The sequence below is a fragment of the Bidens hawaiensis genome, unplaced genomic scaffold (genome assembly GCF_021521415.1).
Source record: "Bidens hawaiensis isolate Kalapana, Puna unplaced genomic scaffold, B.hawaiensis_p1.1 tig00021328_1, whole genome shotgun sequence".
Lineage (NCBI taxonomy): Eukaryota > Viridiplantae > Streptophyta > Magnoliopsida > Asterales > Asteraceae > Bidens > Bidens hawaiensis.
In genome coordinates, this window is record NW_027493298.1 from 145,033 (window position 1) to 159,894 (window position 14,862).

The following is a 14,862-nucleotide window of genomic DNA, read 5'->3' on the forward strand; positions in this document are numbered from 1 at the left end:
GAGATATTTGCCACCGAAAAACTCCCATGGCCAAAAGCTCCAATGGTCCGGCAGCGACATAACGCGGATCAGAGCAAATCCTGTGACTTCCACGGGACAAAGGGTCAGACCACTGAGGAGTGTATATCCTTGAGGGATATTGTTGAAACATTCGTCAAGGATGGAAAACTTACACACCTTGTGGCATCAATCAAGAATTGAGGGAAGAATGATAACCGATACAAAAGCAACGGACGAAAGCCCGTTGACATCAGCATCCACATGGTTCATAGTAATGTCAGAGGAAGAAAAAGACGAACGACAGAACCATGCGCGTGGAAGGAAGCTGAGGTGCGCTTCCCGCGAGTGCCAGGAGGACCCAGCAAAGAAGGCCCTATCGTCATCAAAAGCCAGCTGGGGCACTACATCACTTCCCGCACTCTTGCTGACAACGGCACCTCGTCAACGGTTATGTACAGGCAGTTCTTCGACAAGCTAGACGACGAAGACAAGGAACGTCTGGAAACGGTCTACGCCTCGATGGAAGGGTTCGACGGCAGCACAAACACCCCCTGGGTATCCTATCTTTCCCCGTCATTCTCACAGACGGGAAACACTCCCGCACAGAAGACGTGGACTTTGTCGTAATGAGGAAGCCACACCACACATACGACATTCTCTTCGGGAGAGACGGGATGGCAAGATTCAATGCCGTGGTATGTTCAGTCCACGGCATGATGGGATGGCCAACAGCTGAGGGTGTAGTAGCGATGATCACCGGTATTCCCCAGGTATGCATCGCATCTGTCTCATCAAAACCCAAACCAAAGATGGCTAAACCAACCATCACCGAACCAGAAGAATGGGCCTTCAATGGCAAATACCCTGACCAGGCTGTTACCGTTGGCCCAACAGTCAATGATCCTACGCGCACCTTACTCAAACGCTTACTACAGAAAAACGCTGACATCTTCGCGTGGACACCAGCTGACATGACAGGTGTACCTCGAAGTAAGGCAGAGCATAAGCTCAAGTGTGACTCGGCTTTTACGCCAGTCATACAAAAGCGCAGAGTAATGGGGGCGGAACAAGCTAACGCGTGTAGAACCCAAGTCAAGGAACTCCTTGACGCGGGCATCGTACGCGTTAGCAAATATCAAACATGGGTTGCAAATCCCGTTATGGTACCGAAGTCTAACAAACAATGGCGCATGTGCATAGATTTCAAAGACTTAAACAAAGCATGCCCCAAAGATTGTTACCCGTTACCCGAAATTGATCTTAAGGTAGATTCGTTAGCACCGTTACGCCTTAAATGCTTCCTTGATGCGTATAAGGGGTAACATCAAATCCACATGGCCGTTGACGATCAGGACAAAACCGCATTTTGGACGCCCGATGGCACATTTTGTTATCAAATGATGCCATTCGGACTTAAGAATGCCGGGTCCACATACCAACGCCTGATGGACAAAGAGTTTCATGCCCAAATTGGGAGGAACTTGGAAGTCTACATGGATGAATTGGTCATCAAAAGCCTTGACCCAGAAACGATGTTGAAAGACATCGAAGAAACTTTCAACACGCTCAGAAAGATAAACATGAAGCTCAACCCGAGCAAGTATTCCTTTGGGATGGAAGAAGGGAAGTTCTTAGGAGTCATTGTTACTAAAGATGGCTTCAGAGCGAACCCTAAAAAGGTCGAAGCCATTATCAAAATGGAATCACCTACTACCATCAAGCAAGCTCAGACACTGAATGGACGCCTAGTCGCACTTAACCGCTTTTTGGCAAACCATGCGGATAGGTCGTTCCCATTCGTGTCAACATTGAGAAACTGTTTAAAGAAAACGCACTTCCGCTGGACCCCAGAAGCGGAAACAGCTTTTCAGGAAATTCGGTCACGCTTGATCGAACTCCCAACGCTCACAGCACCAGAAGCGGGGGAGGAATTAATCCTATACCTTTCCGCCACAGATAGAGCAACCGGGGCCGTCCTGCTAGTAGAGCGAAAAGGCATCCAGATGCCAATCTACTATGTTAGCCGTGTCCTAACAGACGTAGAAACCCGGTACTCTACCCTGGAAAAATTAGTCTTAGCACTTGTACAGGCTTCACGCAGGCTAAGACGATATTTCCAAGGTCACCCAATCACCATTCTCACCAACTTCAAACTCGCAAACGTTCTAGGCAAACCCGAATTGTCAGGACACCTAGCCAAATGGGCAATAGAATTGGGAGAATACGCGATAAAGTACAAGCTGAGGCCAGCCATAAAAGGCCAGGTCTTGGCAGACTTTATTGCAGAAGTCCCAGCTTCGCGGGAGAAAGAGTGCCAGGAGGAGGCTCAACCCTCTCCAGCACAGGACATCGATGATGTCTGGCGACTCTACACTGATGGAGCAGCCATCAACGAGGGCTCAGGCGCACGGTTGAAGCTAACCAACCCAGCAGGCCAAGAATACACTTACGCTATTCTACTGAATTTTCCAAGTACGAATAACGAAGCAGAGTATGAAGCATTCTTGGCCGGGCTGAGAATTGCGCGTAAGATGAGAGTGAAAAACTTGGAAGCCCACGTGGATTCCATGTTAGTAGACAACCAAATAAACGGGACGTACACGGCCGTGAACGACACAATGGCCCTGTACCTCGCACAAGTAAAAACCCTTATGCGCGATTTTAACGATTGTAAAGTCATACACGTCAAGTGTAGTGAAAACAAATCTGCATATGCGTTAAGCAAGCTTGCATCATTAGCCTTCACCCACTTGGGAAAGGACATCCGCATTGAACTCCTTGGAGCACCATCAGTCCCGCACAAGGAAATCTATGTCATCCAAACCGGTACAGAAACGTGGATGACACCAATAATAAATTACCTTGCGGCGGGTATACTGCCAGAGTCAAAAACACAGGCAAGAAAAATACGCTGTAAAGCACTGAACTATCAACTCATCGATGACATCCTTTACAGACGTAATTTTCTTGGCCCACTCCTAAGATGCGTGGACAACCAAGATGCTGGCTACCTCCTAAGGGAAGTGCACGAGGGCATCTGTGGAGTACGCGCAGATGTGTAATTATTTCCTTTTGTTGTGGTTTTTTACTGAGTATTTGTTCTCATGTATCGTCATATCTAGTTTTTACTACATATTTTCTATAATATAGTTGTCGTTTTAAAATAATTGTTTAATAATTTTTGGGTGTTACCTTTCTTTCTTTTTAATTTTTTTAACGTCAATTTCAAAATTTTCTCGCCTTTTAAAAAACGCTTATTATTTGCTTCTTTGATTTTTGAAAAGTAAAAACTGGTTGATAAAACTTCAGTTTAAGCTAGAATTATTTTTGCTTTTAAAAAATCAAATAAGTAGTTTTAAGAAGCTCAAGAAAACACCCGAGGTAAATAGCTAACTCTTTTTCAGTTTTTCTTTAATTAATTTTATAATATTTTGTCTTTGGAATTTAGGAAACACCGGTTTTCTCCGGTTCACCGGAAACAACAACCGGCTGGCCAGGACACTCTGCGGTTCGCCGGAAAGCAATGAAGATGCATGGAATCTGATCTACACTGCAGCAGGCCAACTTGCACGAACAAATATGAAGATGAGCATTATCAACGGCCATGGAGGTGTAACCGGAGATGTGTTCCGGCAGCAGCATTTTAGCCGGAGCAGATGTGTTGCTGCATGGCCTCCGCCACGTCACCAACAGAACCACGGCGGTGGTACGGCGGCGAAGAGGGGTACTGGTGTCTTTTTACCCCGGAGATACTGTACTAGTAGTAATTATCCACCTGAATCTCGAAAACGACAAGGTATATTTGTCTTATGTGGGTTTCCGTCAGACATTGCAGTCAAACCACCCGTATTTTTTGCTTCAAATAATAATAATAATAATAAGTTTTTTTCTGGTTAACATTTGTTAGTTACAGGTTGTCCGCCTGCGAATCTGCCAGCTAGAGTGATACAATCTTCCATTGCACCACCTCAAATTCAGTCTCAAATCAATACCAGCTTCGTCTCACACTATGGTAATTGTTATCTTCCCGCATTGTAAGGGTGTAAACCAGTCGAGCCGAACCCGAGTTCGTCTAGACTCGAGCTTCTAGTTGATACTTTATTTCTAAAGCTTGAGCTCGGCTAATGAGTAGTTTTTAAGCTCTAGCTCGGTAGGGCTCGGCTCGTTTATTAATTAATAATGGATTTATATACATTTATACAGGGCCGGCTAGTGGGTTGGGCAACCCAGGCGACCAGCCGGGGCACTTAATTTTTGTGTGCCCAATTTTTTTTATATATATTTTTAGTTATTTTTTATAAAATAAATCCTAATCCTAATCCTCTTATTAGATATTGGGCTCAATATTTTTTTACCATAACCCATTTAAGGTATTGGACCGACAGACCTTTTTATTTTGTTATTCGTTAGTACCTACGATCCTTTTTATTTCGACTAGGTCAAGATATTTAAATTTTCAGAGACGACCTTGCATTTATATTTATTTTTCTATATATAGTTTGGTAATAATTTTTATATATAAACATAATATATTCTATCTAGTTACTTTTATCATAATTTTATATATAATAATTATTATTATACAAAATATCTATTCAATATGCTAAATACAACTTGTATATATAATAGGCTCGCTTATGTTCATAGGCCGGATCGAGCTCGTTAAATAATGTTTAGGTGTAGGCTCATTTATTAAACAAACTTATTTTCAAACTCGGGCTAGAGTTCGATTAAGCGTGACTCGAATGGAGCCTTAACGGGTTGATCTCACGTGCCACGTTATTCGTTTATACCCCCTTTATTGTATCCATCACTCCACAGTTTTGTTAAAAAAGAATTATTAATTTGCAGAAATGTTGATGAGCGGAGGAAAGCCATGATCTCGGGTGCTCAAAGGCGGCAAAGTGACATCCTCGGTGGCGTTATGGAGGCGCCAATGAACAACCCGGCGATGCTTCTACCTCAAGAGTGGACCTACTAACTCCATTTTTAGGCAGTAGAAGAAAATGAATACAAAATAATATTAGGTAGTGATATGAATTTGGTTGATGGTGAATGGTGATCATCATATCTAAGTACAAAGATGAAAATAAATGGAAAAAGGTATCCTAACTACTTTTTGTTCAAAAATTCCTTTTGTTTGGGCTAGGTAGCACTTGTATCTTGTGCATCAAGTAGTTGTACTTTATGTGCAAAAGGGCTAGGTGGGAGTTTTACCTTATGCATTGAATAGTTGTGCAACAATGAGGATCAGAATGGCTAAAATAAATGTTTTTGAATGTGGTTATTAAGTTATTTAAAAACATGTGCTAACGTGCGTCCTTGGTGAAGTAGTTGTACCTTGTTCATGTATATAATGTTGCCATTGATTGTGTTTCATGCTTAAAGAGTTGTGTGTTGCTCTAGAAGCATAGTAAATTTTATGCAACTTATTAATTGAAGTTTGACTTTCTGTTGTTTAAAAAACTAATATTGATTTAAAATTAGTTGCGAAATAAACACACCGTTTTACGGGTCGGGTTCTTCGGGTTCAAAGTTTTAAATCTTGACTCGAAACCCAACCCGAATCTCGTGAGATCTCGGGTTCGGGTTAAGTTTTTTTTGGGTTAGGTTAATCGGGTTTCGAGTATCTTAGAAAATAAAACAAAAGACAAAAAAACAAAAAAAACTACAATGCTAAAATTAAAACAAAATGTTATTCTTTGCTCGTAAGCAAATAATCAAATAATAAACCAACATAACTTGATAAAAAATCCATAAGAAGAGTAAAACTAACTCGAACCATAATCGTCTTCAATCGGACGTAAATTGGTTGTTCGATTACAGTTGATATTAGTAATAAACGGAAAACATAAATTAACAATAAACAATCGATCTATTAGTTGTAATGACAACAATCGATTAGGACCAGATTTTGATAATATTATATTATACTTAAAAAATATTTAATTTTAAAACTAAAAGTTTATTTGGATTGACCTGAAATTATAAATCAAATCTCAAAACTAACTTTCAAAACCAATCCATACATAAAAAATATAAAAAAGGCAAAAAATAGCCAACCGAACATTACCACGTGGATTAAGGCAATATTCATGCCGAACATTGTTTGTCCATTGTTAAACGTTTACAGGAAAGCGCTTGGGTTTAATCCCTAATGCCCTAACCTCTAAATAGACTTACCAATATTAGGTCCACTTACGTTAGGTTGGCCTGTCGGACCTTGACCCGTTCGTAGAGGTATCTCATTTAAAGTAATGTTCAGCGGTGCACACTGGTCAGGCCCGGCCTTGGGCCATGGCAAGGTGGTCGACCGCCATAGGCCCGACACCCGATAGGCCCGAATTTTTTTTAAATTATTGTTTTTTTATTAAATACAATATGTGTATTTAATGTTTAAACTCAATTACATAACCAATAATTTGGTCTAGTGGCAAATGGTATTACTCCCAACCAAAAGGTTGTGGGTTCTAATCTCATTTGACACATGTTTATAATAATATTTTTAAACAAAAGTTTTTTACACAACCCAAATTATAACCAAGTAAACCTTTATAAAAATTAAATTGTTTAAACCTAACAAAAACTTTTTTTACTTTAAGCCCAAAAAAAAAATTCGCCTTCGGCCCATTTTTTTTTTTGCTTTCTCGAAGCCGGGCCTGACACTGGTGAAAAGCGTAAAACCGGCCACTTCAATCGGCCCCACCAATCAAGCCAATTTGGTTTACCATAATTACTTTTTCGCCCCTGAGTTAACCAGACAATTGAAACTCTTACTTAGGGGTTTGTTTATTTAAAATTGATCTTATACAATGTGCAACTATAAATTAAATCTAACTTAAGTGTACATATAAGTTATAACTTTGTTCATGTATATTTCTCTCAACCACTTTGCCTTCTCTTTCCATTCCCAAAACTGAAGCCATAAGTATGCAATACAAGTAACTTGTTTCACATTTACAAAATAAAAAAATAAAAATAAAATATAACTGTTTCAACTAAAATAATATTAGCTATCAACAATATTGCCACTCCTGCTAATACCAAGCATATTTATCATCCAGATCCACCAAGGGTAGTAATGTCATTTCTAGTGAATCACAAGTCTTCTGGACTGGTAGAGGGCATGATTCTAGAAGGCATCTGCATTCTCCCATCTTTCTGGTTTCCAAACATGAGCGAATCCGGGGGCATAATAGGCATTTCGCTCAATTTCATGTCATTGTCATCATCGTCATCGTCATAAGTAGTTCTCACCATTGACCAGTATATAAAGTTCGGTCGAATAAATCTACACATTAAATAAAAAAAATATTATTAGCATCAATCTTAAATGATAAATCACATTCACAAAACAACAAAAGTTATTACTTATTATTAACCTGTCAGACTTCTTCAACAAATATGGATCAAATGGAAAGAACGCATCGAGACATTGAAACCCGACAAAACCACAAGACATGTTGAATTTAATGTCATTAGATACATTAAACAGGTGTGCTGCTTTTGCCTGATGCAGAAATTCCTCTACTACTGATGATGAGCACACCTGTATTGCAATATATTTAATCACGTATAATGTAACATAAAAAACGATTTTCGTAGGATTATAATAATGTACTTTACCTCTAATGGCTTTAAGGCGTGTTTAAATATTTGTTCTAAAGGCATGTTCAGCAGGTGTGGTTTGAGTCGAGGAGTTGAAAGAATCGATCTCATATGGAAACAAAGTACATACATCATCGCCTGCAAGTTAGATGAACATAATTATATTAAAATCACATACATAACCAATATTAAGTAAAGAACTACAAAAACCGCATAAACACTTGTACATATTTCCTTTAACTGTGATCCACATTATACACATAGTACATAGAAATTTATTTAGAAAAAGGTGATTTTTTTTAAATTAAAGAATATATAACGCTCGATTAAATAGTAAAATTTATTTGCCTGTTCAGCCATTTAAATCGCCTCGATAATGTCTGTGTGGTACCAACCATTGTATGCATCTATACTAATGTATATAAGATTACAAATCTAAAAGATTTATCTCATACCTGGCACCCGGCATAAAAAACTCGATGATGTTCTTGATTAATTTTACCACACTGGTTTTTACTATACTCGTAACACCAATCCACCAACCTTTCCAATATGATTGTCACATATGCAGTGTCCAAAAATTTTGCTCGAGACAGGTAACTTGCTAGATAAGAAACCGCACTCATTCTGAAATGCATCAAAAACAAACTCTTCCCCACAGTTATCGGGGTCAAGCATAGAACATAACAAACTACAGTTACACAAAATAAATTTCAGTTAAAATGAATAAGTTGGCGCATAAATTAAACTAGAAGTGTATTATGACATTATCGATTACCTGTGCAAATTTTGACTTGCATGTATTCAACACGGTACGTTGAAATGACTGAAGAAGAACCTCGAATACCTAAATGTAATGAATAAATTTGTGAATACGTATCAAGTCAAAAGGTCAAAGTTATACTTATATGTACCTGAAGTAGGTGGTTGTCTTTGAAACAAGATTGAAGGTGCTCAAAGGTGAGATCCATCAATGTATCCAGCTTTTGAGCCACTACGTTTCCCCAAAGAAATATTCTTTTTCAGGCTAAAGAAATCCAATGATATATACATTTTAGTAACTTTGAATTCAATATTGTCAAATATTAGCAATTTTACCTCCTATCAAGTATCAAGAGGTGCACAAAAACCGATTTGAGAAGCAGAACCGTTATTGAAACCGGTTTGGCAAGAACCGGTTTAAAACTGGCCCGAAGCCGGGTTGTAAGTTGTAACCCTATACTTTGAAGCCAGTTTGAATCAAACACGACCAGAACCGGTTATAACCCAGTTTCAAGCCGGTCAAACTTGATTTGTTTTATCACTTTATGGCTATGAGCCTACGAACCGATTTTGACTTTTGTTCTCCACTTCTCCCAACCTGACCCGGTTAGTTTCAAACTAGTCAAACCCAGATTCACTTTTGGTCAGAAACCAGTTTGACACCTGTTGACCTGACCCAACTTGGTTAGAACCCAGTCTCAAACCGGTCAAATCCGATTTGACTTTTGGCCAGAAACCGGTTTTGATTTTTGTTGACCCAACCAGGTTTCAAACCGATCAAATCCTATTTAACTTTTAGCAAGAAACCAGTTTTGACTTTTATTGACACAACCCGGTTTGAAACCAGTCATACCTGATTTGACTTTTTACTAGAAACCAGTTTGTTTCAACCAAACCAGCTTCGACCCGGAAACCAAATTGTGCACCGATTCTTTGTTGTCTTGATGCTGGATAGACGGTAATAACTGATATAACAAAACTAAAAAAATTGTCGATTGGCTAGACGGATCACATCACACAATATAAAAAAAAGTCATGAGATAATAAAATCTAGTTGATAAAAATGGTGATGAAGCATTCATATTACCTCGTCCATATCCATATCGGTTTTATCTACGGGTCGTGCTAAATCTTCTAGCTCCATCTCAAAAATGCCTTTATTAATATTGTGAATTTTTGCGTGTGTATAGAAATATATGTACGGATTTTTCAAGTAACATTAGTTATTTTTTTTAACATGTACTTTAAATTATCTCTGGTGTATATTCTGATTCTAAAAACTAACCCATTATCTGACCCATGGTTGCAGAAGTCGTTAGACGCTTCATGTCGGTCAACTAGGAATGGAGAGAACTCGGTTTAGATGGAGAATACTCAGATATGGTAAATTATAATAAATTAATTTTCAGGAATTATATATATATCTCAGATATCATATCTTTATTAATATTTAGAGAAATATGTTATTTGACTCCCTGGAAAATAACGTCGCGAGATGGAATAACCATTGAAAAAGATTTTGCGAACTTTGACTCCCTGTTTTACTCCGGCGGGTTCTTCTGACTCCTGCCGTCAGTTGACCCGTCGTTGACTGACCAAAAAAGTTGAAATGACTATTTTACCCCTGAGCCTTTAATTAATTCTAAAACCAATAATCCAAATCGTGTAGAGGATGGGGTTCGAACCAGCGACGTCTCGGTTAACAACAAACAAGACAAACCATTTGAACTAAACTAATGTTTGTTATAACTATATAATATAAATATATATTACCACTTTATAACTTCATCAAAGGTTTATCATCATCATCATCATCTCCGGATTTTATTAATCCAAAAATCCAAGTTCATCATCATCATCTCCAGATTTTATCATCATCATCATCACCATATCTTCAACATCTCAAGTTCATTATCATCTCCATGTTTACAAAACAATTAAGATCTAAATACCAATATTCATCCAAAAATCCAATAACAACAAATATGACACAAGAATTAATAATTATTAATAAATTTTTTGAAATAGAAAAACAAAAAAATTAAGATATTAATCAATATTCATCTCTCGGAATCAAAGTACCATTTGCAATCACTCCGGCAGAATCTTTTACCACCAGTGACAGGAGAAACGGGTGCGACGGGGGTGGGCTTGCGACGGGGTGGAGGTGCGACAGAGGTGGTGGCTTCCATGGATGCCGTGGTGGTGGCGTTGCAGAATGTCGATGAAGACACGAACGTGAGTGCCGTGGCGGTGGCTACCGTGACCGGAAAAACGAGATGGCCGGAATCCATGGCGGCGGCGGCTGCTGTGGCGACGGCGTGGTGCCGGAAGTTAGGGGTTTTGATCGGAATGATTTATGGGTGCGGTGGTTGAATTTTTGAAGCGATTGGTGGTGGGATTTGAGAGATTTGAGGGTTTGAGTGATGAAATCTAGGGTTTGAGGATTTGATTACTTGTTATGAAATTGATGATGAAGATGATGATATTGAGAGGGATTACTTGGTGGTGGGTTTGAGGTTGTTGATGATGAAGATGAGATGTTGATGAAGGTAAGATGATGAAGCTGATGATGTTATGAAGATGATGAAGCTGCTGATGATGTTATGAAGATGATGTTATTATTATTATTATTATTACTATTACTATTATTATTATATTTTTTATTTATTATTTATTAGGAGATTACTAAAATACTCTTAATATGTTGGTATTATTACTAAAATACCTACGGTCAACTAACGTGCAACTGACGTTAGGAGTCAGAAGAACCCGCCGAAGTAACACAGGGAGTCAAAGTTTGCAAAATCTTTTTCAGTGGTTATTCCATCTCGCGACGTTATTTTCCAGGGAGACAAAATGCATCAACATAAATATAAATAAAAAAAGATGCATCTATGAATACCAAAATATTCTAAAAATAAATAATCATTAATTAAAAAATGATATTCTTCCTTAAATATTATAGACATAGGAATTATGTTTTCTTTTTTAAAGGAAAAATTAGCTTGAGTTGACCAACTAAATCCAATTATGACAGGCTGATCAACTTTGATTGATACTGAGTAACTAGACAGAGTTAAAGAATGCACCATATTTTGTAACAATTACTCAGCAAGTATTCACCCTTCCCCACCTATTTTTACAATGTTGATAAAATCAAAACCGTTTGATTTTATAAAATCAAAAAACATAAGACGTGTTTAAGATTTCACCTAACATGCCTTGAATTTAGGGTAAAAGTGTTAACTTCGAGACGATTTAATTATACAAATATAGCTAAATAAAGAGAGAAAGTGAATACATGGAACGACATGAATACAAAATGTTCACGTAAAGATCCATCCCTCAATATTTATTAAGGCATCCACTTATTTATCTTTACATTGAATGCTCATTGTTTTAATGTCTTCGATCAGCCTATCCAAATTACAATAAGAAGATCCACCTTCTCTCACAGACTTCATAGCTAATTTCGCCATTTGATTGGCCGATTCCGTAAATTCATCCTTCCTAACCTCCATTACTTCATTCACAATCCTCACAACTGTAGTTCGATTGCATGTATCCTTCATGTCTAACCCTAGTTTCCATACGGCTTCAACAAATCTGCTATTTATTTGTTGATCTGCAAAAAACGGCCAACTTATCATTGGAACTCCTGCAATAATGCTTTCTAAAGTCGAGTTCCATCCATTATGTGTTAGAAAAGCACATACAGCCGGGTGGGCTAACACGTCTTCTTGTGGAGCCCACCCAACTAAATACCCTCTTTCTTTGGTGCCTTCCTCTAACTCTGACGGTACCTTACTTTTATCATCATTACTAGAAACTAGATCCTCTCGAATGACCCATAAAAATCGTTTCTTGCTATTGACTAAACCGTACCAGAACTCCAAAAGTTGGTCCCTTGTTACTGTGGCTATGCTTCCAAAACTCACGTACAACACGGATTTTGGTGGTTGTCGATCAAGCCAACCTATGCATGTCTTATCTTCCTCAAATAAACTGTTTGAAGATGTGGATTTGGATGTGGATCGGGATTTTAGATGAGCATGGAGTGGTCCAATTGTGTAGATATTGGGGCAATGCTTTTGAATTTGCGACACTATAGGCCCTTCAAGGTCATCAAACGTGTTAAGAATTATTGCATCAGCATCCGGAGCCCGGCGCGTTATACTACTAACTTGCTGGAGTGTACGGTTGCTTAATCCAGAACGGCAAAAGCTTGGAAGATCACGCCTCCGAAGGAATCCTTCCATGCCTTTCACATTCACTATTCGTTCATCCAAGTTTGTACCTACATTTTTCATGATATATTTGATTATTTGCCAGCGTAATTCTAAATGTTCGGACCTTTGTTGTTAAAAAATATAAAATAATAATAATAATACTTTTTAACTTAACATCCGTGATCCACACGACACGACCCGAACTTTGAGAAACTCTCACTTGATAGAGGTTAAAAAATAAAAACTTTAATTGGTCGTTAATTGTATATATATTTTTAATACGTTGAGTATCGATTCTTCCAACCACAAACTAGAGTTTTGACCACGTCACTACCTTAATCTAACTTTTTAACTTAACATCCGTGATCCACACGACACGACCCGAACTTTGAGAAACTCTCACTTGATAGAGGTTAAAAAATAAAAACTTTAATTGGTCGTTAATTGTATATATATTTTTAATACGTTGAGTATCGATTCTTCCAACCACAAACTAGAGTTTTGACCACGTCACTACCTCAATCTAACTTTTTTTTTACACTTTAACGTACAAAAATGAAAATCATCTAAATCAATAATTAATTTATATATTTTCTTATAAACGTGTCAACTTTTATTTTGAAATGCCATAACTAATAGAAAATTAAAACGGAAGTTGTAATCATAAAGACGTGTATGTAAATAGACATGTCATATATGTGGCCATAATCATATCGGACTAGTAGATGGATATATGAAAATACATATATGTTGACCTGTTTAGCATTATAATGTTATTATCTCAAGATCTATAAACCTAAATTTTAGACGACTTAGTTTTGCTATTTAATTAGAAAGGGTTATCCACACAGCTTATTATCCATTTGCCGTTGTAAACACTGGTCGCTTAGATGAAATAACTAAATATGAGATATGTGGTCAATGATAATGTTTAATTTTTTTCTATTAATATATAAATGAGCGAACGAAATATGTGTTCATGTTCGTTTGTTTATAAATAAACAAACATAAATGAACTTTCCGCTGAATTAATGCTCGGTTCGTTTACAGGCATATGAATAATACCTTCAAAAGGAAGTTCACCGGAGTTTATGAGATCCTGAATGCTAAAGTAAGCCCAGAAAGCACACGCACTAACCGTCCGAAAAAACACAACCGGCACACCAGTACCCTCAGCAGCAGCAAGTGCAAAGTCCATAATCCCATCAGCAATAACACAACTTATAACCGGATTGCCAATAATCAAGTTTCTAAGCAAAGGAGTTGTTATTTCAGTCAAGCAGTCAATCATCACACTGAGCTTGTCACCGGTGTCCATCGGGCCTTCGTAGAGGCCCTGGATTACGTGGAACTGGAAACCAGGGTGGTTAAGGCGGGTGGTGAGGCTGCGGTGGTCCTTGGCGGTGATTAAGTAGGTTATGTGGAGGCCTGCGGGTAGAAGGAGCTCGGTGAGCTTTAGCATGGCGTTGACGTGGCCTTGTGCCGGAAACGGAAAGATAATAACATGTGGTGGTGGTGGTGGTGGTGGTTTTGGAGCCATGGATGGATAATATGCACCGAGTAGAAGGTTGAGAAAGAGATAATAGTGAGCAACTTATATGGCCATATGGGTGTTTATTTTGTATTTTGGTTTATATAATATAACTACTGTTTTTTTCCGCCGGGCAGGTCGGTAAAACTAGGGCGATGGAAAAACCCAAGCATTGTCGGTTTCAAGTTTTGAGGTGCTAAGTTGATGCGACTTCGGTCGGTTTCGTTTACCTGCTATACTGTACCGAAATAAAACAAAAGGTAAAACAAAAAAATATAAAAACTAAGGTGGACCAATGAGGTAACGTCGATTGGTAAAACTCGAGTATTGGTAAAAACCCGACCGTTGTATTTCTGGGCGTTGAGGCGGTGAGTCTACGCAAATTCGGTTAGTTTTCGTCTCGTTCGTAACGATTTCGAAAATGAAAAAAAAATATCGGCATTCGGCCGGCTTTTCTTACGTTTGTTACGATACTAGAACTAAAACAAAACAAAACATGGTGAGTCTACGATAATTCATAATTCGGTTGGTTTCCGTCACATTCGGTATAGTACTGGAAATAAAACAAAAAAAACGTCTTGTACCAATAAGATATCGGCAAGTGACCCAACGGGTACTTGCGATACCAAGTCTCTTATTTATATTAACATATTTAAAAAAACACAAATAAAATAATTTAAACAAAACCACTAAAAAAGGATAAGAAATTTTGCCTTATGAGACTTGAAC

The 14,862-nt window shown here is 38.1% G+C and overlaps 1 protein-coding gene and 1 pseudogene across 1 annotated transcript; both read right to left on the bottom strand.

Moving 5' to 3' along the window:
• Positions 1–7,098: 7,098 nt before the first annotated feature.
• On the bottom strand, positions 7,099–10,664 carry LOC143563198 (RNA polymerase I-specific transcription initiation factor rrn3-like; annotated as a pseudogene).
• A 957-nt stretch (positions 10,665–11,621) lies between these two features.
• Positions 11,622–14,236, bottom strand: LOC143563186 (7-deoxyloganetic acid glucosyltransferase-like). Its single transcript, XM_077050787.1, has 2 exons — positions 13,668–14,236; positions 11,622–12,670 (listed from the first exon to the last, which is right to left on the bottom strand). The coding sequence occupies exons 1-2, from the start codon at positions 14,140–14,142 to the stop codon at positions 11,742–11,744; spliced, it is 1,404 nt and encodes a 467-aa protein (XP_076906902.1). The 5' UTR covers positions 14,143–14,236; the 3' UTR covers positions 11,622–11,741.
• Between the last annotated feature and the right edge of the window lie 626 nt (positions 14,237–14,862).

Coding starts and splice junctions, on each gene's coding strand:
- LOC143563186 (XM_077050787.1), bottom strand. CDS start 14,142: ATGGCTCCAAAACCACCACCACCACCACCACCACATGTTATTATCTTT. Junction 12,671..13,667: donor CGGTGAACTTCCTTTTGAAG/GTATTATTCATA, acceptor TGAAAAATGTAG/GTACAAACTTGGATGAACGA.